Source organism: Crotalus tigris, unplaced genomic scaffold, assembly GCF_016545835.1.
Source record: "Crotalus tigris isolate CLP2741 ecotype Arizona unplaced genomic scaffold, ASM1654583v1 scf7180000017551.9496454, whole genome shotgun sequence".
In the NCBI taxonomy this organism is placed as follows: Eukaryota; Metazoa; Chordata; class Lepidosauria; order Squamata; family Viperidae; genus Crotalus; species Crotalus tigris.
Genome location: NW_024096469.1, coordinates 1848694 through 1876041, shown reverse-complemented (window position 1 = coordinate 1876041; position 27348 = coordinate 1848694). Strand labels below are relative to the sequence as shown.

The 27348-nt window shown below is 37.8% G+C and overlaps 2 protein-coding genes across 9 annotated transcripts; one reads left to right on the top strand and one right to left on the bottom strand.

The window, feature by feature from the left end:
- On the bottom strand, positions 1 to 7413 carry PTTG1 (PTTG1 regulator of sister chromatid separation, securin). Of its 6 annotated transcripts, XM_039343520.1 has the most exons (7): positions 5987 to 6071; positions 5452 to 5612; positions 3461 to 3572; positions 2748 to 2917; positions 950 to 1040; positions 502 to 651; positions 1 to 160 (listed from the first exon to the last, which is right to left on the bottom strand). In XM_039343520.1, exons 3-7 carry the CDS (start codon positions 3549 to 3551, stop codon positions 87 to 89), a joined length of 576 nt encoding a protein of 191 aa, XP_039199454.1. In that variant the 5' UTR covers positions 3552 to 3572; positions 5452 to 5612; positions 5987 to 6071; the 3' UTR covers positions 1 to 86. The 6 variants fall into 6 exon arrangements, with proteins under 6 accessions (XP_039199454.1, XP_039199478.1, XP_039199445.1 ...); XM_039343544.1 differs by lacking the exons at positions 5452 to 5612; positions 5987 to 6071 and adding an exon at positions 7375 to 7413; XM_039343511.1 differs by lacking the exon at positions 5452 to 5612 and having other exon boundaries at positions 5987 to 6095.
- Positions 6075 to 27292, top strand: SLU7 (SLU7 homolog, splicing factor). 3 transcript variants are annotated; one of them, XM_039343490.1, is made up of 17 exons: positions 6104 to 6193; positions 6666 to 6790; positions 9165 to 9336; positions 10076 to 10229; positions 10559 to 10639; positions 12394 to 12558; positions 13188 to 13256; positions 14257 to 14304; positions 14736 to 14867; positions 15343 to 15440; positions 16157 to 16224; positions 17281 to 17420; positions 18744 to 18905; positions 20866 to 20970; positions 21081 to 21152; positions 22196 to 22309; positions 23532 to 27292. In XM_039343490.1, the coding sequence occupies exons 3-17, from the start codon at positions 9188 to 9190 to the stop codon at positions 23709 to 23711; spliced, it is 1737 nt and encodes a 578-aa protein (XP_039199424.1). In that variant the 5' UTR covers positions 6104 to 6193; positions 6666 to 6790; positions 9165 to 9187; the 3' UTR covers positions 23712 to 27292. The 3 variants fall into 3 exon arrangements, with proteins under 3 accessions (XP_039199404.1, XP_039199424.1, XP_039199414.1); XM_039343470.1 differs by lacking the exon at positions 6666 to 6790 and having other exon boundaries at positions 6075 to 6193; XM_039343480.1 differs by lacking the exons at positions 6104 to 6193; positions 6666 to 6790 and adding an exon at positions 7515 to 7576.
- The last annotated feature ends 56 nt before the right edge of the window (positions 27293 to 27348 follow it).

Here is a 27348-nt window from a genome sequence, read left to right as displayed (position 1 = left end):
TTACAATTACAAGTTCTTTATTATGTCATTGAAATGAGTTACAACATTATTCATAATACAACTTTAAAATACAGCTTGTTTACTTCTTACAAGGGAGGGGGAAGATCAATTACTATTTCATCCAGAGTAGCCAGAAAATCTTTAGTTGACTGCAGATAATCTAAAAAAATATAAAAAAATAAAAGATTATAATATCTCTAGTCAGTTATATTCTCTGATTTAGCTCTAAGTGACTAAAAAGTGTGTCTACTTAATCATTCTTAAAGTAGCCGTTATTGGATAATTTCTAAACCGTGGTTACCTTTTTTCAGTTCTAGCCCTTCCTAACCTGGTGCCTCCCAAGTATCAGTTTGCAAAACTAGTAGCCCACATGACAAAAATTAGCTAGTAAATCTAGAAATTATACTTTCAGTACATCTTGAAAACCCCAGATTGAACAAGGCAGTTAAAGAAAAAAACATCACAGCTGCTAGATTTTCTGAATACAGTCTAACTATTTACCATAGTCCCATGAAATTAAAGGTTGTTTTGCAGGCAGAGGGATGCTGCTTGCAAATCTATCAGGCGCACTGTCAAATGTCATAAGAGGAACTCCAGTCAAAGACATATGGCTCAGCCGGTGCTCTTCAGGAACATCAAAACTCTCAAAATCTATGAATGGAAAACAGTAGAACAGAATACAATGAAATGCAACTTCCCATTTGATCTTAAGCATGGGTCAGAGATAAACCTGGTTAAAACTATGCTTAAATTTAGTCAATATAACTTATAACTTTTCATGATCTTGATTAACCTTGATCAAGAATGGAAGCCTACTGCACTATATACAGGATGACGTACCAGTGATATCACATCTAATTGTCCAGATACTGATTTGTGAAACCTGATTATTCAATAATGAGTCCTCTGTTGCCAAAAAAGCTCAAGCTCTTTCCCTTTTGAGCATTACCTAGTGGATTATAAGAAAAAAGATTCTCCTTCTCTGGATATTCTTCAGGAACCATGTTGTTGTCTTCAGTTCTGCTTGTATTTTCATTTGCCTAAGTAAGAATAATAATAAATAGTAATTACAACACCCTCTCAAGACAAAGATTAGAGATTGTAGCACATGAATACCTGGGGTATATAAGAGGCTGTTTTATTCCAGTGTTACTAGCCTAGGTTATTAGCCCACAGTGCCCCATTATAGTCAAGACCCATAAGCAGAAGCTCCAATTTTTTAGGTAAAAGTTTTATTCCTCTATATCAGGGGTGTCAATCTGCCGGCCCATGGGCCGGTTTCATCATACCGGAGCTGCGCTCACCCCATTGCCGGCAATGGCGAAAAAGCTCCGATACGTGGCGCGATGTCACGTGACATCACGAGTTTGACATGTCTGCTCTACATGAAGTTGACAGAGATTAAATTCGAGGCTCAAGTGTTTCTTCATGTACTTCACCTCCTGTGATCAAAGGCTTCAGTAGAATATAGAAGGTATACAGAATTACTGTCCTTATCAAGAATTCCCTTGTATTGCCTCTATGGGCATGAACTACCTATTTCAAGTCTTATATCACTGTTTATCAATGTGAAATAATAGAAATTATATTTAATATTGTTAGCAGTAATTTATATGCTTTCATTAAATATAAAATCTGACAATCATTTGTTTATATATTCTGATAAACCAAGGGAAGGAGGAAGAGTGAATATAAATTTAATAATATTTTAAGAGATCCGGTGCGGGACATGTTTGTTGGTAACAGTTAATCCCCAAGTGATAATCATATGAAAAAGAAAGCATTCTGGCCCTCAGTTCCTGGACTTAAGATGTATAAAACAAGACACCTAGAAAACTTTGGTTAATATCAAAAAGTTAAGAGGGGAAGAGCTGGTTAGAACATGGATACAAAACAAAACATCAATAACAAAATAGCAAACTATTTCTATTTTGTTAAGAATAAAACTATATGGATGTTCCTAAATAGTCATCAGGCATCTAGCCTGATCTGAAGACTTTGCATCAAAACAAAACCTTGCTGTTCAGAGAAAAATTAGTTCTTTCAGCATTAGAAGAATGCACCAGCAATGGTAAAGTAATCTGAACATTGCAGTAATCTTTATTACTTAGAATATAAGATAACCTTTATTGTCATTTCCTTGGAAGTCCCATAATACCATCCTGATTTGTTGGGACTCTAAATTATAGTTAGTTTGGAAACTACCTACACAGGGACCTGTTTTCCTTCTCCATGTATATGCATACTATAACTTTTGTTAGGCTTAATTCATCTTCTTGAATTGTAGGGCAAGCAACTTCTCTGACCAGCTCATGGTTTGTGCTTCCCTTCACACAATCCAGGTTACCAAAGCCCTTCCCCTCTGTTTAGTCTCAAATATCACCCTTGTTCTGGTCTATTTGTTTTGTCTTTCCCTCCACTTTCCCACCCCCCACCCCAAATTAATCTTATAGATATCAATTTCATTTTCCTTGCAATGAAATGGCATAGAAGTGCAATTGTATTGCTTTTCTGGCCGTCCATCAGCTTCTAAGATGTTATTTCTTTTCTTTGTAGCTGTTTAAATGTGATACATGGCAGATTGGGAGACACCTGTAAAGCTTTATGTTCAACTTCTATAAATTGTGATTCAAGCTTTCTATTCATTCTTTGGTTTAAAATTACTCTAAGTTGTTTGACAAGAATACTCTTAGTTTCTTCTGTCTGAGCATCTCAATAGCATCCAACAGAAAATTAGCTTTACTAACCTTTTTTGACAAGAGCTTTTTTCCTTTAGGGAACTGATTCTTTGTTGTTGCTAGAGGTCTGTTCAGACTTCCTAGAGCCTTCCTGACTGATTGAGATTCTTTTAGATTCACATTAGCTGTCCTTCCAACAAGAGGGGTTTTAGGATGAGACCTTTCAACAAAAACCTTTGCTGTAGAGAGGGAAGTTCCTGTTACACAATGCAATTTAGATCCTATATTCCAACATTTTTTTTTATTAAAGTAGGTTTTCTCTAATATAGGTTTAGCATCCCCAAATGCACTAAAATCAGACAAGTCAGAATAGGGCTAGGGAGGAATTAGTACAACCACATTGCCCTTTATGACCTTTAGATAATTTCAATAAAAGTTGCTTGTCTGGTGAACTAAGACAATATCCTGCAGTTTAGTTCAGCTCCTTCCATACAAGGCAGAGTCCAAACAGTGACTACAAAGCAAAAAGATAGCCGCTTTTAATTTTTCACAAGTCACCAAGTTACACCTAAAATCTCAAGCTGGCTTTTTCTCACTGCTGTCCATTACACAACAGCCACAACTGATATCAAATTTAGGTAGCTCTTCATCTTCCATCCTCTTAAAATAACAAAGCATTCTGATTAGACAGCATCCAAAACATTTAATATGCTAAATCTTTTTAGAGAAAGATTTTTTTTTTGCTCATTTATATTAGTTGTATTATATAAATGCAAACTCACAAGGTGCCAATAGCTGTTTTAGTCGGTCCTTAGGAGCAGTAGCCGTGCTAGTTTCTCCATTCTCTTTGTCTATGAAGATATGTGTTGCCATTCCTATGGCATCAAATGATCCCTAAAACAGATACCCACAAAATTATAGCACATCTAAGTTTATTCTCTAAACCTCTCACATCAATACAAGACTGCAAATATACTTTTCTCTTAGAATATTACATAGCTAGGATAGCAGCTTCTAAGCTCAGAATCTTTCAGAACCACGACAGTTATCCTAGTTCAGACTGTCTTAAGTTGATTCAGGTGGGAAGACTACAAATTCCATACAAAATTCATCTCTTCTTCTTACAAGAAATGTTTTTCACTTAAACAATTTGAAAATGTGACTTTATAATTGCTTCTTCCCAATTTGGAAAACATAGTCTGCCATTTATTACATGCAATATATATAATTCCTTGATTTGACAGTGTAAACAAGTAAATAAATTGTATTGTCTTAATTTGAACAGGCTAAACAATAATTTGGTCACTAAGAATATCATCTGTGGATAATTATGCCTCAGCAAATGGCCTTAGCTACTTTGGGCTCAAAACTAAGAAAAATCAGACCTAGTTTACACTAAGTTAAGAACTATCAGTATGGTTAGATAGACTGAGATCCCACTAGTGGGCAGTTACAATCTACTTTCATTTTGGTTCTATAAACATTTTGATAAAGTAGGTGTCAAGCTCAATAAAACGAGATTTATTTACATCAAATTAGGAGTTACAGTTAAGAAAGTAAGATTCAAAATACATAGGTCAGACTAAATGCAGTGTAGTATAGCCATTCATCTGATCTCCAAATTGTCTCAATTCATAATCTTCCCAACATCTAGTATTCACGGATTTACTTTGAATTAAACACTTTGTAGTTTAAACAATTAGTCTTTTAATAAAAAATAATTTTCCCCTATTTTGGAATACCGTGCCTCATGAAGTTCTAAACCAGCATTTTTGTTAGTTCTATAAACAAAAATATTATTCCATATGAATTGGTGATGTGCACGCACTATAGAAGTCAGCATATCTTGCTCTCTGCTACTTGTAAACAGAACTGAAGCCTTTATTTTTCAATTATTTCAATGTAATACTAATAGCGCCAGCATTTCTATATTCATTAATAGGGCTTCTTCCAAAATTAATTTTAGAAGGCTATCAAGCATAAAAATAGCACTGCAGTACACTGCACTTAGGTGCACTGCACCTAAGCAGTGCAAGTCCACAGAAAGTATATACGACTTTTAAAAAAATCTAGTTTAAGCAACTATGACAAAATAGAAGAATTGAAATACCGACCATCCCGCTTCTCCCTAAGTTACTGCTTGCAATTATAATATTGCAACAGAGCTAGCCTTTAAAGCGTAATACAGTAGGAACAAATAGAAACGAAAATTAAACTAGCTGTCATGGAAAAGATGTTCTAAATCTATCCCCCCCCCCCTTTATTGATTCATTACCTCGCCAAACACTTTGTGTAAAATATACAACTGGTCTTTCTCTACCGGATTGTTTTAAATCATTAACTTCGTTCCTGATTGGCTGTTGCTCCTTGTGTTGCGATGTTAAAACTCCTGATTGGCTCCCTTTCTAAACTAATGTTGGTGGGGGAGAGGTAGAGGTTACACTTCTTTGCCTTCAATCTCATTTGCAGGCAAGGCGGGATATTTAAGCCAAGAACGCGTGGTGTCGACTTGTGAAATACGAAAGCGATACCGACTTGATCCCATAATGTTCAAATTGTGGTGGGGAAAAAAGGGAACTTCGAGCTCCAGGATAATCTAATTAAAATATATATATTTCAGAGGGATGGCTGTTTTAGTCTATCGCAACAATCAGCATGGAATCGTGGTGTTTTACTATGATGCTGTGGACGTCTAAATCAGACCAAAGTCCCATGAAACTCTCGGGGAATTACGACCAAGTAAGTTTAGCTAGTAGCGTCTGATTTATTTTACCTGGGTTGGGAAGGCAAGCAGGGTTGGTCGTGGCTAAGACTTGGATGGGAGACTGCCACCCCAGGGATACCACGACTGTCGGCTACACTGGTCGAGAAAGTCCCGGAGGAAGGCAATACAACCCACTTTAAAATCGTTGCCAAAATAACTGTATGCTGCCCCTGTAGTCATATGTAATGATTGATTACATTAATGATACGTTATGATTAGGTGCCATCAAGTCATCTTGTCTAGCGACTACATAACTAGGGTTTCTCCATGAAGAAATAAAAACTTTTGTAAATTACACGTTTCACTTTCTCAGATTTTTTTTTTTTAAAAAAAACAAGGCAAAGATCGATGGAAACTTCTGCCGTAATAAATAACAGATCCTATCGCAGCAACGTCAGATTCTAGTAGCGGCTTGTATTAAAGAAAATGCATTTACACCAAGTCTTGAGTTTCAGATCCTCATGGCTTTATAAATGTACACATTCATTTGGGAATAAACTCCATCGACATTTGAAAGACCGTCTCCGAAGAGCTTTAAACTTACGTCCGCAAAAGAGGGTTACTGAAAGCTAAAGTCCGGGAATGGAACGTCGTTGGAGAAAGCGGAGCGTTTTTAAAATAGGATGCGGCCCCTTTAAGGAGTGACGAGAAGGCCGCCGCTCTGCCTTGTGGGAAGCGGAAAAACACCGGAAGTGGGGCTCCAATGAGCGTCGTAGGCCCCGTGGCGCAGGAAGGGTGATCTGTGACTTGGGTAAGCGGCGAGTGCTCTTGTTTGGGTCGGAGAGACTTATCGGGGCTTGTTTGCTTTTCCCGGGCGAAACCTGTGTATTTACACGAGGAACTTAACCCAGGTTAAGTTTGGCAGGCAGTTAAATTCTGGATCTCTTCGTTAACGAGACCTGGGCAGTTCAGAACTGTTTCGTAAAGCAGAGGAGCCACTTCCAGTTATTGCCTCTTCTCCTGCCCGCTGCTGTATAAAGCTCAAGGGAACTCAGGCTGGCCAGGAGCTTGGGTTATATAGGTTTCATACTCCTGATGTTGTTGGGAAGGTCAACTGGGGCTGATGGGTGTTAGAACCCAAAACATTTTTGAGCCGCCTAAGGGGGCGTCTGCCCCATCTAATTGGAGTTTCGGGAAGGTGGCTGGGAATGCTTTCGATTATATTTTACACCGTATGTGCGAATATATTTTAGACTTTATATGTCTATTTGTCTCGCATACAGATCCTAGACTGTTCACAACAACCAATAAAAACCAGAATAACAATAGAAAACCCTTCCCATCAGATGCCAGATCAACCACACTATTAACTTCTTGACTCAACCCTCATCCAAGCCCGGTATTTGGGGTAAGAGCCAGGTCTTCATAATCTTCCAGAAGGCTAAAAGCCTTCTGAAGGTCTGACCAGCTATAGAGAAGGCGCATCTCCAAAGCCCCAACATATGACAGCCTTTAAGAGAAGGGAACTGGAACTAACCCAGGTCAGATAATGGGATGGCAGATACCCTCAGAGAGAGAGAGGCAGTCCCATAAGTAACTGCCCTGTACCATGTATTTCTTTAAAGGTGATAAGCAGCACCTATGGCAACTGGAAGCCAGTACAGTTCACACTGCAACAGTCGCACTATAACTTGGAAGCACAGGACACCCATTCTGAACCACTTACAGTGAAGGATCCCCAAATTGCACGATAATTCTGTCTGGGGCAGGGGTTAACCCACAGGTCGGCAACCTGCGGCTCCGGAGCCGCATGCGGCTCTTTGAGCTTTCCCCTGTGGCTCCCAGCCTCCTCTGCCTTTGCAGAGAGAGACAGAGACAGAGAGAGGCAATTGCGCTTCCCTGCTTCTCTCTCTCTCTCTCTCTCTCTCTCTCTGTGTGTGTGTGTTTTGTATGTGTGTGTGTGTGTGTGTATGTGTAAAAGAGTGCACTCACATTGTTCTCCGAGGAGCTGAAAAGCTTACTGGGCGGAGCTCCTCCCTTTGCTGTGTCTCTGCAGGAAGCAGGAAGGGCAGGAGAGAGCTAGCTAGCCCAGCTAGGCTGACTCAGGAATTCTGGGAGTTGAAGTCTATGAGTCATAAAAGAGACGAGGTTGCCTACCCCTGAGATTGTTGGAGAACAACTTGAAGCTTGCCAGGTGAGCAGCAGATGGGGGGGGGAAAGAGAGAGAGAGAGAGGGAGGGGAGAGAGAGAGGAAAGAGAGAGAAAGAAAGAGTGGGGGAAGAGGAGTGGCAGACAAAGGGCAGAGAGGGAGGGAGGGAGAGAGACAGAGAGAGAGAGACACTTTTGACATCTAAAATGAAGATAACACTGCATATATCCTTTTTTTAACCTATGTGTGTATGTAATTTTATTCTCTTAAAGCAGTCTCTCGGTGATCATTGTTTTAATAGTATGGATATTCCCAAGAGTCATATTTTTACTTTTATTTTTAATGTGTGTGTGTGTGTGTGTGTGTGTGTGTGTGTGTGTGTATACACACACACACACACACAAACTCTCTCTCTCTCTCTCTCACACACACACACACACACATACCTATAATAAAGATAAAAAAGGATATATGCAGTGTTATCTTCATTTTAGATATCAAAAGGGTTTTGCGGCTCCCGGTGTTTTCTTTTTGGTGAGAAACGGGTTCAAGTGGCTCTTTGAGTGTTTTTGGTTGCCTAACCCTGGGTTAACCTGTCCAAACAACAGAGGGATAATGGTCCACAACCATTTTGTCTTGGTAGAATTACTCACAGCCAATTTCTCCCCAACCTTGCCCAGTCCATAGAGCCTCCCAGTGCTGACCAAACTCCTGAACGGTATCACCTGCTCTGCATAGGTAGAGATATATGATTGGGTATAATCAGCGTAGAGATAGTCCTTGACTTGCAATTGAACCGACAATTTTGAATGTAAGTTGTGATGACCATAAAGCAGGTCACAACATGCCCATAACCAATTTTATGCCTGTTTTGCAGCAATTGTAAAACAAACACCATGGTCATTAAGTAACCCATTGATTGCTATAGTATGGGTTTTGCCAGAAATGAATAAACACCAGTTTCTGGCAGAACTGTTGTAAGTCACGTGATTGCAGGGTGCTGCAAACAGCCATAAATGCAAACTGGTTGCTAATGCCCAAAGTGTGGTCATGTGACTGTACATGGGGGTTACAGACATCAGAACTTTGAATCTGGGCTGTAAGTTCCATTTTCGTGATCTGTCATAAGTTGAGAATGCCTGTACTAATGATGCCAAACTCCATATCACTAAATTAGCTCATATTCCCATATTCCTATTATATGTATGCTTGTAAAAAGAAGTTTGTAATATCTACAAAAGGGAGCTGAATTACAAAGAAACATGCAAGATATTTTTAAATAATAAAAATGGCAATAAAGTGTCATAAATCATAAACTAAAAGTCTTGCCTGAACTCATACAATTGGTATAAAGTTATAATAAGAAAACACTTCAGAAGTATTTGAGTGATGCACTAGCTCTCACAACTAAAAATAGCATGAAAGCTCGGTTTAGGCTGGTTCTTAATCCAGGGATTTCTCTCAAAGGAAAAAAAATTGGTCTTCCATATCATCCATCCATATCTTGGTACCCTTGGGAGGGAATTTGCTTTTCCAGCTAGATTAATTAATCAAAAATGGTGAGGACTTTTTTAGCATTTATTAAAATAGTTTGAAAACCTATTAACAAATATAAACATGTGTTTATTAATAGGCCGAAGAACAGAATCTGGGAGCATGGAAACTATAGCTGCTAATCCTCCTGGAGGATCAAATGGCTTGGAAGAACCCAAGAAGATGACGAGAGAAGATTGGAGAAAGAAGAAGGAATTGGAAGAACAACGAAAACTGGGAAATGCACCAGCTGAAGTGGATGAAGAAGGAAAGTAAGTATTGTTTGCAATCTCAATACAACTTTCTGTAGCTTTTTTAGCATGTTATGACAAAACTAAGTGTGAGGCTGCTTCTGAAAGAATTTGTTTATTCTTTTTATATTAATAGATATTGATCTAAGTAATGAAGTGAACAAAGTTAATTGATTTCTTTCTATCTTTGATCTATGCCGCCTTTTCCTAACTGTTTATAGCCTAGCCTAGAGTAGGCAATTGGGAGTATTTAAATTTTGGAATGTCAAATCTAATATGGCTAGAATCAAAAGATACTGCAATACATTCTCTAGCTCAGAATTTTAAAAATCTTGGAACTCAAAAGTGTATTGTAGATACTTTTGATTCTATTAGGTTAGGACTAAGACCCCACAGGAGGAGTCTTAGTCCTAACCTACTAATAAGACAACATTTTGGTGCTGACAGAGGATCTTAATCTTGGCCAGAATGCTTCTTTGGCAGAAATACCAATCAGAGACTGAATCCATGTACAGAAAGCTTGTGAAAATGTAGGTGAAGATATTTTATTATGTATGAGGTATATTGTTAAGCCACATGGGTATCTCACTGTGAAAACGTTCCTCCATTCCCCATATTACAGATAAAGTTCCAGTTGAGATCTTAAAAGTATGGTATGATGGAAATGGTTCCTTATTGGAAAATAAGTGCCGCGTTTAGTGATTCCTACTTAATGACTGGAGCCTAACCTTTCATCTAATTATAACACTACTTATTACAGAGACATCAATCCTCATATTCCCCAGTACATTTCCTCAGTGCCATGGTATATAGATCCTTCAAAAAGGCCTACACTGAAACATCAGAGACCTCAGGAAGAGAAACAAGAAGAATTTACATCACTAGGAGAATGGTATAAGCGAGGAGTTAAAGAGGTAAGTAGTTATATGTAAAAGTGATGCTGTTGTGCAAGACTATTAATAAGCGCTAGCCAATTTGTTGGGCTTTTTTTATTATGACTGGCATTTGAATGGTCAAATTCAGTGGTGGTATGTTACATTTTCTTAGATTCAAATGTGAAGGGGCATAGTTCATTAGTTGTGTCTGGCTAAAATTCCCTGCAATTACCATTTTAGAGTAATTTATATAGCTAGGTAATTTCTTTGTAAAGTTAGAGTGGACCTACCATATTCTATATTCTCGTATAGGAGAGGACAAACTAAATACTCTATTGCTGCAAATAGCTTATTTGTTTTGTCTTTAGAATGCTGTTTCAACCAAATACCGTAAAGGTGCTTGTGAGAACTGTGGTGCATTGACCCATAAGAAGAAAGATTGCCTAGAGGTAAATAATATTCCTTAAAGCAACATGACTCTTATCTGTCGGGTAAAATTTTATAGTCTGTTATGTATTTTAGAAATTAGTATCTAATAGAATTGAAATTGGAAGAGGCAATTTCATGGAACATAAGAACAGAAGTTCCATACTCCATAATAACTTTCTTCTTGTTTTGCTGTCTTTCACTTTTTTTCAAAATGACAGTACGTTTTTAGATGCGAGATCGATTTGATGTTGGGTTTTTAGAGAACATTTAATTGTATATACAGGTAATCCTCAAGGTACGACAGTTCATTTAATGACTGTTCAGAGTTACAACAGACCCTCTTGTTTCAAAGTTACAAATTCTACAGAACTCATCCAGTCACTTGCCTTTCCGACCAACCACAGAGATGCAGCATGCCTTCCTATCTATTTCCCTGCCACATCCTGCTAGGTCCCCAAAAACACTGGGGAATTCCACAGGGTCCTCCTCCAGCCCTCACAATGTTTGCTTACCTTGTGAAGATCTACAGAGCTCAGGTAGGGAGGGAAAAAGAGAGCAAGCCTCTCTTACTGGACCACATGGGAGAATTACAGTGACATCTTTTTCCATCCTCAGCCCATGCATTTTGAAACGAGCTGCTGTAACTCTCAGCAAACAAGGCATTCCCCCTCCTTCTGCATCACCTTTTTACCTCTTAACTCTTCATTGTATGTATGTTCTCCACACGGGCAGAGGCAGCTGAGGCTTGCCTCAGTAGTGGAAGGAAAAAGGTGGGGAAGGCCAGCTGGAAGTGGCAGGAGCTTTGCAGAAGAAGCAGCACCAGGCCTGCAGCAGTCAGCTGAGACTTCTAAAGGCTCCAGGCCTCTACTTCAGCCCCAGCACTGCTGCTGAGGAATGCTGCTGCACAGAGTAGCAGAAGGAACAGAGATGTTAGAGAGATAGGCAGGTGGGTGAAACTACGGTGTCCTTGTGGTTGTAAGTAGACTGCCAAATGTTTAAATTTTGATCTTGTGACTGTGGAGGCGCAAGAGGTATAACTTTATGGACTAGGCATAAATCCCATTTGTTCAATGCTGCTATAATTTTGAATGGTCACTGAACAAATCATCATTAAGCAAGGACTGCCTATATTAGGAAGAGGTTAATCAGATGACAAACAGGAACCAGTTTTGAAAAAGGCAACTGAATTTGGTAAAGTAGCAAGATAATGAAGTATGTTGTTAAATATAGCTAAATCGGGGCTATTTGCAATTGTTAAACTGGCTTTCCCATATTTTTCAGTCACAAAGAACTGGGATGGCTTCCACCACATGACAGAGAATAAGGCATATTCTTATGCAGTTATTGCAGTGAGGTTACTATGGGATATAGGGGTCCAGGCCCCAATAGATGGACCAATAGCATTTGAGTTTATTATTCCAAATAATGAAGTTCCTGTTTATTTCTTTATTTACAACATTTTAGTAGTGTTTTTCATTTAAAAGAAATCAAAGCAGTTACTTTTTTGTAAGGAGATATTTTCATTTGTCCCATATGGTCCTTGGTTTCAGTGTTAACAATGGGGCTGTAGTTCAATCAGATGAATACAGTAGCTGCATTACACCTGGGGAAAAAACTTAATGCCACCAGGAAAGAGTCTGCAGGAAGAAAAAAGTAGAAGAAACTATGTGGTGATGGAGGGGCTGTTTCCCTAATATCTGCTAAGAAACAGGAATAATTATAGGCCGTTTTCTTTCCGAGAAGCAAAGATTGCATTGCATATTGTTCCCTTCAGAGACCTAGAAAAGTTGGAGCAAAATTTACAGGAACGAACATTGCACCAGATGAGCACATGCAGCCTCAATTGATGTTTGATTATGATGGGAAAAGAGACCGTTGGAATGGTTATAACCCAGAAGAGCATATGAAGATTGTAGAAGAATATGCCAAGGTTGATCTAGTAAGTGGAATTTTTTCTCTCTCTGGATATAACATCAACAATATCTTTGTGTGATTGTGTCATGTTGTTATAAAAATAAATAACATCCAGAATTGACTTTTGTGCTAATATAAATATGTAGACATGTTTATAAAATAATGTCAGAGCTATTATTGATTCATTTATTTTAATTTTCCAAGTGTTCAGATAATTTCCTCTTCCATGCCTGGAGACCTGGGAATATACTGTACCTATTAATGTTTGCATGTACACTAAAAGGAAGCAAGAGGAAGGTGCATCCTCCTACACACCCTGCTCAATCTTTGGTTGCCTTTACTTTTGATTCCATTGATATTTTTCCATTGGCTGCCTCTGAATTAAGGCACCAAAGAGGCTAAACATTCTCAAGTTTTGAGAAAGTCATTGAAGAAATGGAGAAACCAATTTCAGACAGAGTTAAGCAAACTAGTAACAATTGACTTATACTGAGGTAAATTTTCTGTCTGTAAATTGCTTATACTTCTGTATTATTGATTCTAAATCATAATGCCTTGCTCATCAAAATTAAGAAGAACATTATTTCATCGTAAGTACGGAGTAGTTAGGAAATCTTTTAAAAGAAATACCCTGTTTTTTTCTTTAATGTATAGGCTAAACGCACACTCAAAGCTCAGAAACTGCAGGAAGAACTGGCTTCAGGAAAACTAACAGAGCAAGTGGTAAGTCAGGGAAAAAACGTCTAAATCAGAAGGGTAAAACACTGTTTTCCTGTTTTTTTAATATTTTTTTCTAGCTAGTATTGGATGTGGTTGACCCCAAAGCCCTGAATATGGCTAAAATCTATGTAAGGTCAAGTTTTTTCCGTTAACTAAGTTAAAGGAATGTCTGGACTTCTTTCATTGTGCAGTAAATTCTTAATTGCTTCACTAGATGGCAATGTAAACTTTATATAATTCTTCTGAATTGGAGGAACCAGAGCTATTTCAGGATGAAAAGATATTTTCATTATTTAGGATTTGTTTTCCTTTGCTTGGGAACCTATTTATTTATTCAGCTAGCTAAACATTTCTTATTCTGGTTTGCAGCAGCTCCCCAAATCTAGGCAGGAGCGTTTTGCATCATTGGCTACCTGATCTTTTGAACTGGAAATGTCAGAAATTAAAATTGCATACAGAATGAACTCTCTTCTCTCTATATGAGTATGTGTTCTTTTTGGTAATAGTTAAGTCCTGATGTATACTTGGTCTTTACATAACCAATACAAGGATGCCATCTTAAGCACTACGACCAATTTATCCCTTATCTCCTTTTAACAACTACTTTTAAAATCTAAACTACATGCCAATTTATGTAACTGACAGTATTCTATATTATTTTAAAAGTATGTTTTTTAAAAAGTATTTTTTAAAAGTATGTTTTCATTCTTGATTTTAAGAGTGAGTATGGTATTTAAGAAATATTCTAGTTATTTATTTTGTGACGTAAGAAAGCATGAAAGAATGATCTGCCAAGCTATTTTGAGGAGAGAGTCTTAGATAAATAAAATGGCTTGAAGCTAATAATCCACCTTGGTCTAGCTTGAGAGTTTCAGTGGAGGCCTTTCTTTTCAGAATACAGCTTTGCCTTTTCTCAAACAATTTATCATTTCTTCTGATAACTTCACTATATAGTTCTGTGATTGTGCTGGTTCTGAGAGGTTTTTTTGTTTGTTTGCTCCAGAATTCTCCACGACATCGATGGGGAGAAGAGGAACCAAATTCACAAACGGTGAGAACGGGTTTTTTTTTTTAAAAAAAAAAAAAAAGTAACAAAATGTACACTTTTATTGTAAGTAAGTCTTTCACATAAAGAATTTTAAGTTCTCTGTAGCATTCCTTGATTTTTAAGTAGCCTTTATCCTTTTGCCTTCTTATATGGAGATATATACTGTAGATTCATCTCTCATTGCAGCTGCAGTTTTTCAGGCAAGTGATATAATGAAACTTTGGCTCAAAGCAGAATTTAAATACCTAACAACCTCAAGCATTATATGTTTTTTATTTACAAAGTACTTAGCCAACTAATTCAATCAATCACTAATAAAATTGTATTGATAGTACTATTTTTTTAAACATTTCATCTAAAATTCAGTATATGTATTTTGTTACTGATGCAAATAAATCACACCAGTTACTTAATGCCACACTGTCTCTTTTTAGGAAAGAGATCATAACAGTGAAGATGAAGACGAAGACAAATATGCAGATGACATTGATATGCCTGGACAGAATTTTGACTCCAAAAGACGCATTACAGTCCGAAACTTGCGTATTCGAGAAGATATCGCTAAAGTAAGCTGGACAACATCAAGAACTGTCATTTTGAAGCTAACATTCTCCATATTATTCTAAAAGGCTTACCTTCTGTTTATCTTCCTATCACATCAGTAGTATCATCAGGTCGTAACTAAGTATGCCACTCTATGGCTTAGGATACTATGTGAATTCAGCATATGCAACATAATAGTGTAAATAGTTCAGTACTGTGTAAAATGATCAAAATAGTCCAAGATACAGAATTACAGCTATCTTCCCTTTCTGCAGAATGGCATTCCTTCCTAAAAAGGATGAAAGAGAACTGGTAACGGATATAGTGATGGGTGATAGCTGTAATGCATCCTAACTTTGGGTGGGCTGAATTCACAATATTGATTATCTGATTTCATGGGTACCTCTACATGATAATCTCAGAATAGCTATATTAAAGTGATAGTGTTATTAGCTGTATTAGAATTTCAAGTTGATATTTTTGTGTTCTTTCTTTTAGTACCTACGAAATCTAGACCCCAATTCTGCCTATTATGATCCTAAAACCAGAGCAATGAGGGAGAATCCTTATGCCAATGCAGGAAAGAATCCAGATGAGTAAGTTAACTTCAAATTGCTTCAGCAAATACAAGGTCTTGTATACTGCCCTAGAATTGATAAATGGGAAGGTCTCTCCTGGTTGATCTTCAGTTTGAAAAAAGTTTTTTTAAAAATATAGAGAAGTGTCTCATAGTGCTCTTTCTTCAAAGCAGGTTGTCTGGAATGCTCATAGATCTTGGAAAACCTAGGAGAGTTGGTAGTGAACACAGATGAATATTAGTTGCCTACAATATAACATCTGCTGTAAAACAAGTGCCTCAGATTACTGTAATTATCTTCAGAAAGCTTTTAAGTCACAGTGAATAACCATGCCATATAGGAAAAAAGTATTTTTAATCTCTTATATGTAGTTGAAATGGACTTTTTGCTGCAGAAGAATTATCTTTTTTTCTTACTCAGATTTTATTTGGAGCTTGTTTCTCATAATACATTTTGATGACAGATAAATTACAAATTACTCTGTCAACACATTGATCTAAATTACTAACAAAGTAATTTAAAATGACATTTTAAGACTGAAAAGATTGGCTGCTGTAATCAAAATGCAATAGGGGAAGCAATAATGAATCCCAGAATCACATTAATGAACAAAGAATAGGTCTTATTAAATTTATACTTTTTAATCAGAATGGCCTAGTATTTGCTTTGCTTCTGTTTGTTCAAAATATAATCACAAACTAAATATTTACAGAATAAACTATTTTTGTTTACAGAGTCAGTTATGCAGGAGATAACTTTGTTCGTTACACGGGAGCCACCATTTCCATGGCCCAAACTCAGTGTAAGTATTAAATCTAAAATGAATCATTTAGTGCTGCTCACTTATTTTTAAGTTAAATTTGTTTCAGATAAGATTATTCTTTAAGGAAGAATATATATCACACTTCTTAACTGCTCATCTCCCTCATAGGTGCCCAGTTTACTGCAAGGAATGTCATATTTGTTACTATATTTCCCAAACAAAGATGAAGAGGGAGTACTACAGGCAAAGTCCTCTGACAGTGCCATCTCCCAAAGTATATTAAAACCATTGCTTTTTTGAAAGGTGCTGTGCATATATCTTTCCAGACTGTACATGCGTGCTTTCCTTATACTGACTACAGAATACAGTACAGTAGCCTATACTGTAGGCCACTGACTACAGAAAGAAATGTACACTTTCATGAATTCTTAGGGGGTGCAATGGCTCAGTGGTTAAAGATGCTGCGCTTATCAGCTAGAAAGGTAACAGACTGGATTCAAGACCCAGCTGCACGATGGGGTGAGGTCCTGTTGCTTGCCTCAATTTTTGCCCATCTAGCAGTTCGAAAGCATGCAAATGCATGTAGATTAATAAGTACCTCTTCGGTAACAGTGTTCTGTGTTCCTTTGGTGTATAGCTGTGCAGGTCACATGACCACAGAAATGTCTTCAGACAATTCTGGCTCCCTTAGCTAAGAAATAGAGATAAGTATGATACAACTAGACAGGGGATAACTTTACCTTTGTCTTTACCTTTATGAATTCTTAGCAGATTGGAGCTGGAAGTGAATTAACCTGTGACATCAAGGGAGGGACAGACGGACGGATGGGGTGGTATGAAGTGAAATGTCCTCCAGTCCCTTTTACTTCTCTCAGATTCTTGGTCCAGAAATGGACGTGGCGGGGATGATGAGTGCTTATCCGCCACACTCTCTCTCCTCCATTTGTCTCTTGAAGCATCCCAGAGAAAGAATCTTCTTTTCTAGGGTTTCCTTCACAGAGAGTTTTCACAATATTTTCTAAGTGCCTATTAATTAATAATTCAACATTCATGTATTTCAGAAAAACTGAAAATATTTTCCTTTTAATTTCAAAGTGTTCGCCTGGGAGGCCTATGAAAAAGGCTCTGAAGTTCATCTTCAAGCAGATCCTACAAAACTTGAACTCTTGTACAAATCTTTCAAAGTGAAAAAAGAAGACTTTAAACAACAGCAGAAAGAAAGCATCTTAGAGAAGGTAAATTAAGAGTCTCCTTCAGAATGTCCTTTTTAAAGTTTTTTACCATTGTAGATGAAAAAAAGGTTTGCAACACTATGATGTCATTTCCCATTTATAAATTAATTAAAACTTTATAAAGTAATTAGATGTCAAATTACCAGATCAGTATTACTCTAAACAATAAATCAATTAAAAATTGGGGGGGGGGAATCTCACATCTCACCAGAGAAAGTTAAAATCTTCACAATTATAAACATATCTAACTTCAAAGTCAGAATAAACTTATGTAATTCTTGGCTTTTGATGTTTTTTTGTAAGGTACTTTAAATTCCCAGATGATTTTGAGGCAGTTTTTTAAACATGTTGACCATTTGGGGGGGAGGGGGGGTCTGAACTTATGAATCATGGTTGTAAAGACTTTTGGGGGGAGTCCATTGTAATTTTGAACAATCACTAAATGATTCATCGTAACACATGGCCTACCTTTATCGGTGCTGTCTCCTTTATAGGAATCTTATAGACAAGCATAAATGCAAGCACAGCTTGTAAAATGCTACAAAAATATATTTTTTTTAATTTGAAACATGTATATGGCTACTCAGCTTAAAACATAACTCTGGGTGGTTCACAATAACACTAAAAATAAAAGCAACAAAAACAATAAAGACAAAACCTGGCACCTGAATCATGCTTCACAGCGTATCCCAAAAAAAGTCATACTAGGGCTGCAACCTCACCCTGTTCCAACCCAATCAGCACTTTACAGTTATCCAAAAGACTGAAAAGGTGAGAGCCTACCAGATCCTGGGGGGGGGGGCTGTTCCATAAGGCAGGGATCATTATGGAAGAGGCACATTTCCTAGGACCTGCTAGATAGCAATATTTAAGGGAAGGAATCTGGAGCTTCTCCATCTTATCCAATCTGGTGAATGGGCAGATATCTTCAGGGAGAGGGTGTCAACGCTGCTAATATTGAATATTCTTGCTTTGACAAAATATGCAGAACTGTTTGGTACTTTTAGAGTTAATTCAGATGAGAATGAGGGAGGAGAGATAAGGGGGACAGAAGAGAATCTTTGCCCTTCAAACTAATTGGAGAACGGTAAATCATGACAGCAAAATAAGGGAGGGGAAATGCTAGCAAAAATAACTGCTGGGGGGGTGGAGATTTCAGATCTTAGCATCCTTTCATCATGCCGTGCCGACATTTTGTCACATGAATAAAAAGACTTTTTAGGATAAAATGCCTGCAAGTTCTTTGAAATGTTTCATTAGTCGGAACCTTGACAGAGGGAGTCCTGCAAATAAATCTTTCAGACTTCTTTTTTCTTCTTCTTGTAGTATGGAGGCGAAGAACATCTGGATGCCCCACCATCAGAATTGTTACTTGCTCAGACAGAAGACTATGTGGAGTATTCTAGACATGGAACCGTTATTAAAGGACAAGAGAAGGCTGTTGCTCGCTCTAAATATGAGGAGGATGTAAGGATCAACAACCACACAGTAAGCACCTCAAGCAGGACTTGGCAATTTGTGGTTCTTGAACTAATTTCAAGTATTTTCTGCATAGAATAAGTGTAACCAGACTCTGCATTGCTTAGTGATGGCAATCCCTGCAGTCTCAGTTGCCATTACTATTAACCAGCTCCCACAGTCATTAGGCAATGGAACTTTTTACAACCGAAATCAGCAGCTTGAAAGCTCCAGGCTGGCAGAGTAGTAAGCGGCTGCCTCTGGGTGGGAGCAAAGGGGTGCATGAAGATAGAAAGGGTGTGCATAAGAGGGTCAGGGAGGGTGGAGTGGCACACAGTGTGCAAGAGATGCGGCACAGTCGGGGCTCTGAGCGGGGTACACGAGAGGCGTGGCCAGGGGTGCGTAAGAGTCCTGTGGGCCAGGAAGAAGGCGCAATGGTGCAGTTTGAAAAAGGGTTGCATGAGGAGGCATGAGAGTCGGAGTGTGTGCAGGGGTGCACGGGGCCAGCATGAGTACACAGGGGCTGTGAGAGGGTGTACAGGTTGGAGAGACTTATCCTAGTGACTTCTAACTTTCTCTGCCCCCACTGACTTTATGGGGAAACCAGGGAAGGTCACAAACCGCAATCATGGGTGTTGCAAGTAATTGTAAGTGTGAATCCCAAGCACTCGGATCACAATTACATGACTTGTAGGGTGCTGGGGTGGATGGAACTCTGAGGATCGATTATAACCATACTTTCAGTGCCATCATATAAAAGAATGGTCATACATCAAAGACTTGCTGGGCTAATAACTTCAGCCCTACCCTGGCATGTGCTGTCCCCAATATGCCATTCTCAGTGAATTGCTGTCATTGGTTAAAAATAAATAAAAATGCCTGGTCTAACCTAAAATAAAAAAGCTCTGTCTTAGAAATCAGTCTGTTCAAGTAATGAACAGTTAGCAAGGATTCTCTGCTCAGAATTATTCTGAGATTTACAATTGCAAAAAGCCAGCAAAAATCTAGAGGCCAATATAATTTTTGGCTTCAGTGATTTTTTTAAAATAACTTTTTAGGATTGCTTTCTTTAGGAAATAGTCTTGTTCTATTATTATTGTCTTAATAGTCTTGTTCTACTGTGGCATGTGGTCCATTAGGGAATTTTCCTGGCACAATTAAGTTGAAGCCAACAGATTGAATTGGGGCTTGGTTATTACTAACTTTACTCAAAATCAGATTTAAAACATGAGAAATCAGTTTGTAATGTTCAATCAGTTTGTTATCTAAACATTAAGTCTCTGTTTTTTGTTAGTCATTCATAACACTATGGTGTTAGTCATCACAAAGTGTTTGATGTTAGTCATGCATACGTTCATAGAGCGTATTGTGAAACATTTGTTATGAAGGAGTTTTTAGCAGAATTGAAACTGAAGATACTCTAGATGCAGCTTGTTTCCTTGAATAGAGGCTTGACATTTCTTTCATTGAACCACCAGTTTATTTTCCTTATTTATTTCAAAATATTCTATGAGGAAGGCATTTAATATTTACTGGTTAAGGTTAAATGCAAAGAGAAAGTTCATCAAGTAATTATAGAAATGCGTAGTTAACTAATTTTAGCAGTTTGAACCTTCTGTCTGGGAAGATAATGAGCATAAAGTGTGAAAAATATTGCAAGTAAAATCTATCCCATATTTTTTAGATTCCATTGATTTCATTAGAATTAAGCAGATGCTAAACCTTTCAAATAAACCAATATAATAGAACAGGGTTTGGTTCTTGATACGAAGGAATTATTACATATAACTCAACTGATTAGTGTATTTTTCATTGTCTCTGCTCATTTGTACCGAACCTGTATGGAAATCTAAATACTATATACTTGAAGAATAAAGTATTTCTTAAATTTATCATGATCTCTTTGGGAAACAAAAAACCTTTATGAAATGTACTGCATGAAATTGCAAGCCATGATTATAAGCGGTTAATTCCTTTGTTTTCCTTATAGTGTATTTGGGGTTCTTACTGGAAAGAAGGAAGATGGGGCTATAAATGCTGCTACTCATTTGTCAAGTTTTCATACTGTACAGGAGAAGCTGGAAAGGAAATTGCTGTAAGATATAGTTTATTTACTGGAACTATAAAGTGACATTTTTAAAACAAACCTAATACTTAACTCTCTTTGTGAAATTGGTTTTTTCTCATTCTTTTTCCTACACACAGGATGCCAGTGAAGAATTGCTAACTGAGGTGCATGAGGACGAGCAGTTAACCAAACCCAAAACTCTAGTGGAGGTGGGTTTCTTGTTTTATTGTTTTTGTTTTCTTTCTAATGGATGGCTTTCCTACAAGCCTATTACCAGACAAGGACAAGAGAAGCTATTTTGGTATATAGAGTGTAATTTATTTATTTTTTTTCCCACTAGCCAGAAAGGCCCCACAAGGGATAGCAGTGGTATAATTATGTCACAGGATATGGCAGCTCCCTTTTTGTCTATTTTAGAGGGCAGGAAGATTAAGTGAAATAAGTACATATAAGCTTTAAGGGGGTGCCACACATTTTGCTGCTTAATTTGCAAAAAGTAAAAAATAAACATTCTGCCATTATTCAGTGGCATGATCTTAGAGGCCAATAGAAAAGTAAGTTGTGAAGTGTGAATGGACTTCAGGTTACTTGTTTCTGCTTTATATGAAGTCCTAAAAACATGGCAGCTACTATAGCTGTCAACCTCAGGCTGAAAGGCCCAAGCAAGCAAAACACCAGAGCCATTGTGTTCTCTAATGTATACTTTATTGAGCAATAACAAACCGGTAGGATTAAAGTGAAGAAGAAATGGCGGGAAGCAGTTAATTAAAAGAGCCAAATTCTCCCTCCCCTCTCTGACAGTTCAAGTCACATTGTCCAATACATTTTCCAGCAATTATTATAAGAAGAAACTTCAGTTTGCCAAAACTCTTCAATTGCTTTGGCTCTCACGTTGATAAGAACACCTGTGGAGTCAAACCTCTCCCCCTTCCTATCCTGTTGGCAAACTAGAAGCACGCAGCGGTCCTAAAGCCAGTAGGTTTCGTGGCTTGACAATAGCACTTTCTAGGCAGTTAAAATGCAACTATTGTACAACGACAATTACGCATCTATTGCAGTTGTTGAAATTTTCAGGTAGGACAGGACTCTGCCAGGTAAGTGATACAGATACACGTATCTGGCCCTAACAGGAGGTTTCTGGGTCATCGGTTTCATGTCTATGTAACTCCCTTGAGTACCCATTGCCTGCAGCCTAGAGTACCCACATTTATGTCTGTCTGCATTTATTGTATCATCTTTCCGATTGCCACAGATACACCAACAAAAACAAAAAGAAGAAAAGAAGAAGAGAAAGAAAAAGCATAAGAAGAGTACAAGTTCTGATAGTGAGGGAGAAGAAAGAAAGAAACAAGAAAAATTGAAAAAGGTATGCATAGGAGCATTGTCAACTGTATTAATCCTATAGAATTTTCAAATCCTCTTGAAGTGTACAGACCAGGCATGTCAAACTTGTGACGTCGCACAACGTATCCGGACGGTTTTGCCATTGCCGGCAATGGGGTGGGCGTGGCTTCCATGTGACACGTCCGGCCCGTGGGCCAGCAGTTTGACACCCCTGGTACAGACTATCAAGCATACCAAGTTCCAACATGAGAATAGAGGCTTATTTCTCTCAATTCTCATGCTGGAACTTCTTTTCCTACAGCTGTCTTTCCAGCAACAGATCTTCATAGATCCAAATTTATTTTCACAGACCCATATTGAATTTAGGGAAGAGAAATTTATTTATTTATTTATTTATGAGACTTATATACCGCTTTAAGTGCAAGCACTCTTTAAGCGGTGTACACTAGTAAGCAATGTATATGTATATTTACATTGCCCCCAACAATCTGGGTCCTCATTTTACCTACCCCGGAAGGATGGAAGGCTGAGTCAACCTTGAGCCAGTGGGATTTGAACCGCTGACCTGCTGAACACAGTCAGCTAAAGTGGCCTGCAGTACTGCACCCTAACTGCTGCGCCACCTCGGCTCATTGCCTTTTCCAATTGCCTTTTCCAATCAGAACATATTTGCATAATAAACTATGTTCTGGTTTTCTTGGATTTAAGAGAATCCGAAATTCCTGTTGTGTCCCTTTTGATACCACTGAAATTGTATTCTCAGTCTCTGGAATAGCAAGCTGCACTTTCACAGCTACATAGGAGCAAGTTTCTATTGATTACTGAAAATCTCAATGGATGCTGAAGCTTTTATATTTAGCATTATTAGTAGTCTGTGAAATTTGAATAAATTTGCAGAATGATATAATCATTTATACACTATTAGCTTAGACGAAAACATGTTTCACTTCTGTGAAATTATTTGTGAGATTATTTTTTTATCCTATTCTGATCTATAACTCTTGAAGATTTTATATTGGCCAGTCACTGGAAATCTTTGGATCAAATCTGACTTTTACTTGGCCCATGTGATCTATTATGGGATTGCAGCTTTTTCCAGATTTCTCATTATTTTTCCTGATTATCTTTTAGCACAGCTTCACTCTTTGTACTATACTGAGTCTTTCCATCTTCTTACTAGATTGTTTAAACATAGTTGTAATTCCAGGGGCCACTGTAATACATGAGTGAATTTTTATTTTCAGGCACTGAATGCAGAAGAAGCCCGTCTCCTTCATGTGAAAGAAATCATGCAATTAGATGAGAGAAAGAGACCATATAATAGCATGTATGAAAACCGAGAACCAACAGAGGAGGAAATGGAGGCTTACCAAATGAAGCGCCAGCGACCAGATGATCCCATGGCCTCTTTTCTGGGGCAATAGTTTTGGGCAAAGGACTTGTAAATAGGCGTCTAAATGGATCAATGTTGTATGTGGGTCACTTTCCCTTAGTAAGTTGTCAGCTGAAATGGCCTGTTCTTTCGCATCACACTAGAGCATGGCCCAGCCATCCTGGAGCTCTCCAAATAGAAAGAGAGCCAGCCAGAGTTCTGTTTGTTAAGCAGGTTTGCTCAAATCCTTGAAATGTGCTGAATGAATTTCTGAATTTCAAAAAAAAAAAAAAAAGCTATATTGATTGGAAGAGTCAGAAAATATTGCAGATACCAAACAGCCCACAGTTGATAGAGTCTGTTTCAAAAATACGTAATTGTTTACTTCCCTGAATAGATTAAAGTTGACTTTGGTGAAAACTCTCTGAATCTAATAGAATTTCACAATTCTGAAATGGTTCTCAGTTCTTCAGCAGAATTTATTTTAGCATTCCAGTTATTAAAAGTGGTGCAGATATTGCACTTCTAACAGGTTACGTTATTCTGTTGCATGTAAAGATTCTGTTTTCCTATAGACTCATCTATGGACCCCTGAGCTTTTTTGTTTTATATCAGTCTGCCCATACTTGTTCATGTTGGCCTGGAATTTTAGCAGTTGTAGTGTCACGATATCAAAAAAAGCATAATGTTGAGGGAAAATCTTTTACATTCTTTTAAAAGCATTGTGATTTTGAATGATTTTCAGCTTAGTAATTATTTTTGGAATTCAAGAATAACGAATTCAAATTCTTATGAGTTTGGAAATGCTTTAATTCTAACTGTAATATTTTAACAAAATGTTGAGTCTTATGGTATCAAAGGGTTAGGGTTAGGGTTCATTAATTGTAACATATGCCTGGATTGACTGTGCCTAGTCAAACTGAGGGCCTCAAATTGGAGGGAGGTTTTACCACGTCAACATGGCAAGCCAGAAATTACTGAAATGCAAAGAGTACAGACCAACGTTAGTATGTAATGCTCAATTGAGAAGTATAATGGATATTTATATTAGTTGAAGTGTGATTGCTAATTTTCCTGGCTCTAGTATTTAATTGTGGAAGGAAAAAACTCATTTTGACCTAATTATAAATTAATAGAATCAAACTGGGCAATATGCATTAGATTAATCATTTCTCCCTTAGGAAAATTCCTAAGGTTGCTTATTATTGCTGTTTCTTATGGAGCTGTCTTTTTTGGCCAAAATTATCCCTCTGGTTATAATAGAAAGGCATTGCTGGCAAGTGATGGGATATTTTTTACTGTGCTTCCTCAAAAGTAAACCCACCCCCAAAAGTAAGTCCCAGATGATTTTCGGAGAGTGGGCCTAATATAAGCCCTCCTCCCAAAAGTGAGCCCTACTTAACGACCAGCACAGATGGCCTGCAAAGCCGATGGAGGAGGGGGGATCTGACCCACAGTACCGGTATATTGGTTCCTTACCACCGCCCGGCTTGTTCCACAGCCTTATGGCAGTGGCATTGGGCATGAGGCGGCAAATGGCCAGTTTCAACGGGCCACGGCGCCACTGTTTGCCGCCAGCCGTGGGCATTTGCCACCACGTTAGGGTTGGGGGGGAGTGAGGGTTAAGCTTTGGTCGGCCTGCTACCCCCACCTTGGCGCCCTTCCCGTCACCGCCCAGCACAGCCACCCCGGGGCTGCAGGGGTCAGCCTGGCACGGGAAGGACACGCTGCCTGCCCACCCCAGGACCTTACCTGGTCCGCCACCAGCTTCTCCATCCCATGCACAGGTCCTGCCCCACCCCCATGTGCTCGTGGCCTACTGGTACCGGCAAAAAGTAAGCCCTCCCCAAAAGAAAATCCTAGTGCTTACTTTAGAGCCCAAAAGAAAGTAAGACCAGGTCTTACTTTCGAGGAAACATGGTAAATACAGATGAATTGAATTTGACACTTAAAAAGTAGAAAATAATAGAGAATATTTTGACATTTGTAATTGCAGCATAGAAAAAAAAGACCCTGTTTTAAAGCATATTATTCCAAAAATGTCTATTTTTACATAAGCTTTTTATTATCTCAGTTTTTATAAGTTAATAATTCCCTTATTCTTTTACACTAATCTTTATGTTTAGGTCCAAGTATTGTTTTCCAGTGTAACGCAACATCTTAGTAGTAAGTTAGACTCTTAGTAAAACTAGATTGATTTTAAAATCTGTAAATTCCATACTATCTTGTTTGAGGATTTTATCTGCAAAAGAAAAACTTTTGTATTTCATAAATTTCAAGGGCTTTTATTCTGAACTGACACTTGGAAACCTCATCAAAATACTTCTAGGGGTTTTAGTTGCAAGAAAGCCAGCACACCACTAAGACTTGCAATACTGTACCAGATTTTATACAATGGGGGGAAAATGGGAAAAATAATAATTTTGCACAGTAACCATCACTGAATTTGGGTTTGCACTTTAAACTGAATTGGATTCTAGAAAAGCTATTGTTTTTTAGATCTGTCCAATGCTTTTCATGAGCCATATCCAATACAGCCCAGGAAAGGTTTTTCATATTGTCATATTTGGGTTTTTTTCTAATTCAGTTCTTATCCTATGTTTTTCCACATATGTTTTTCCACATAATCTTTTTTATATCTTTCCTTTATTTTATACTGTAATTGCTAACAGCAGGAGAACCTACTCACAGTCTACATCTACCTCTGTTTCTCTTTAGTGAGTGTAGTAGAAGGCTGATATCCAAAATAACATATCACCATCTGTGATTGTCCTAATACAAATTACACTGGAGTTTATTTACCACATAAATATTGGACTATGTTCTGGCATATTACGTTAATTGTAAACGAGGTAGTGCTAATTTAAAATATGAGCCCCATTTTAGCCTAAACTAAATCGTACTGTTATTTTGCTTCACATCTCTGAACATTTCATTTTTTTAAGGGCTTTTAGCTATACAAATCTAAACAGCAGTTAAAATTGCCTCATAAAGTCTAATATATCCTAAGCTAAGCATTTTGTTTTGCTGTTAGAATAGTTTACAAGATCTCTTGGACACTGCACAAACTCTCCCAGATTTCATAAGAAGCAACAATGCTCCAGTAAAGAACATACCGGTAGCTTAATATTGCACAGTTTGCCAAGGCTGGAACAAAGGGGGCTAAAGCTTGGAAACGGAGGACAACTAAAAAGAAGTACAGTAAGGCACAGTCAAAGCATCCTGATGGTGAGGGGGTCACTGGTTTACATAAAGAAACAAGCAAAAAGATCACAAACATGCTCTTGTCAGTTTTATTGCACCATTTAATGTCACACTTGAAAAAGACAACAAGAACTGGAATTATAGGTAGTTTTTGACTTAAAACCATCTAGTGACCATTTGAAGTTACAATGGCACTGAAAAAAGTAATTTATGACTGTTTTTCACACAATTGTTGCAGCTTCCCCATGGTCATGTGATCAAAATTTGGACGCTTAGCAACTGGCATGTATTTATGACAGGTGTAGTATTCCTTACATTTCTTTAACAAAAAAAAAGAATCCATTCTAGGTGGCTAAAAGGCCTTTTGTTAAATGTGTGTATTTTATAAATGGAAGCTTTGTTTATTTAAATAAAACTTTCTCCAAAGTGTTCATGCGTTAGTTTTGGAATTGTAAGGTCCTACCTAGTCCCTTATGTGAACTTGA

Bases quoted from the DNA above. Each gene is read 5' to 3' on its own strand.
- PTTG1 (XM_039343503.1), bottom strand. The intron at 1,041-2,747 runs GTTAGTAAAGCT...ATTCTTACTTAG, and splicing joins AAAAGCTCTTGTCAAAAAAG to GCAAATGAAAATACAAGCAG. The intron at 161-501 runs GTAAATAGTTAG...ATATTTTTTTAG, and splicing joins TTTAATTTCATGGGACTATG to ATTATCTGCAGTCAACTAAA.
- SLU7 (XM_039343470.1), top strand. From the start codon at position 9,188: ATGGAAACTATAGCTGCTAATCCTCCTGGAGGATCAAATGGCTTGGAA. The intron at 14,868-15,342 runs GTAAGCTGGACA...TCTTTCTTTTAG, and splicing joins TTCGAGAAGATATCGCTAAA to TACCTACGAAATCTAGACCC. The intron at 20,971-21,080 runs GTAAGATATAGT...TCCTACACACAG, and splicing joins AAGCTGGAAAGGAAATTGCT to GATGCCAGTGAAGAATTGCT.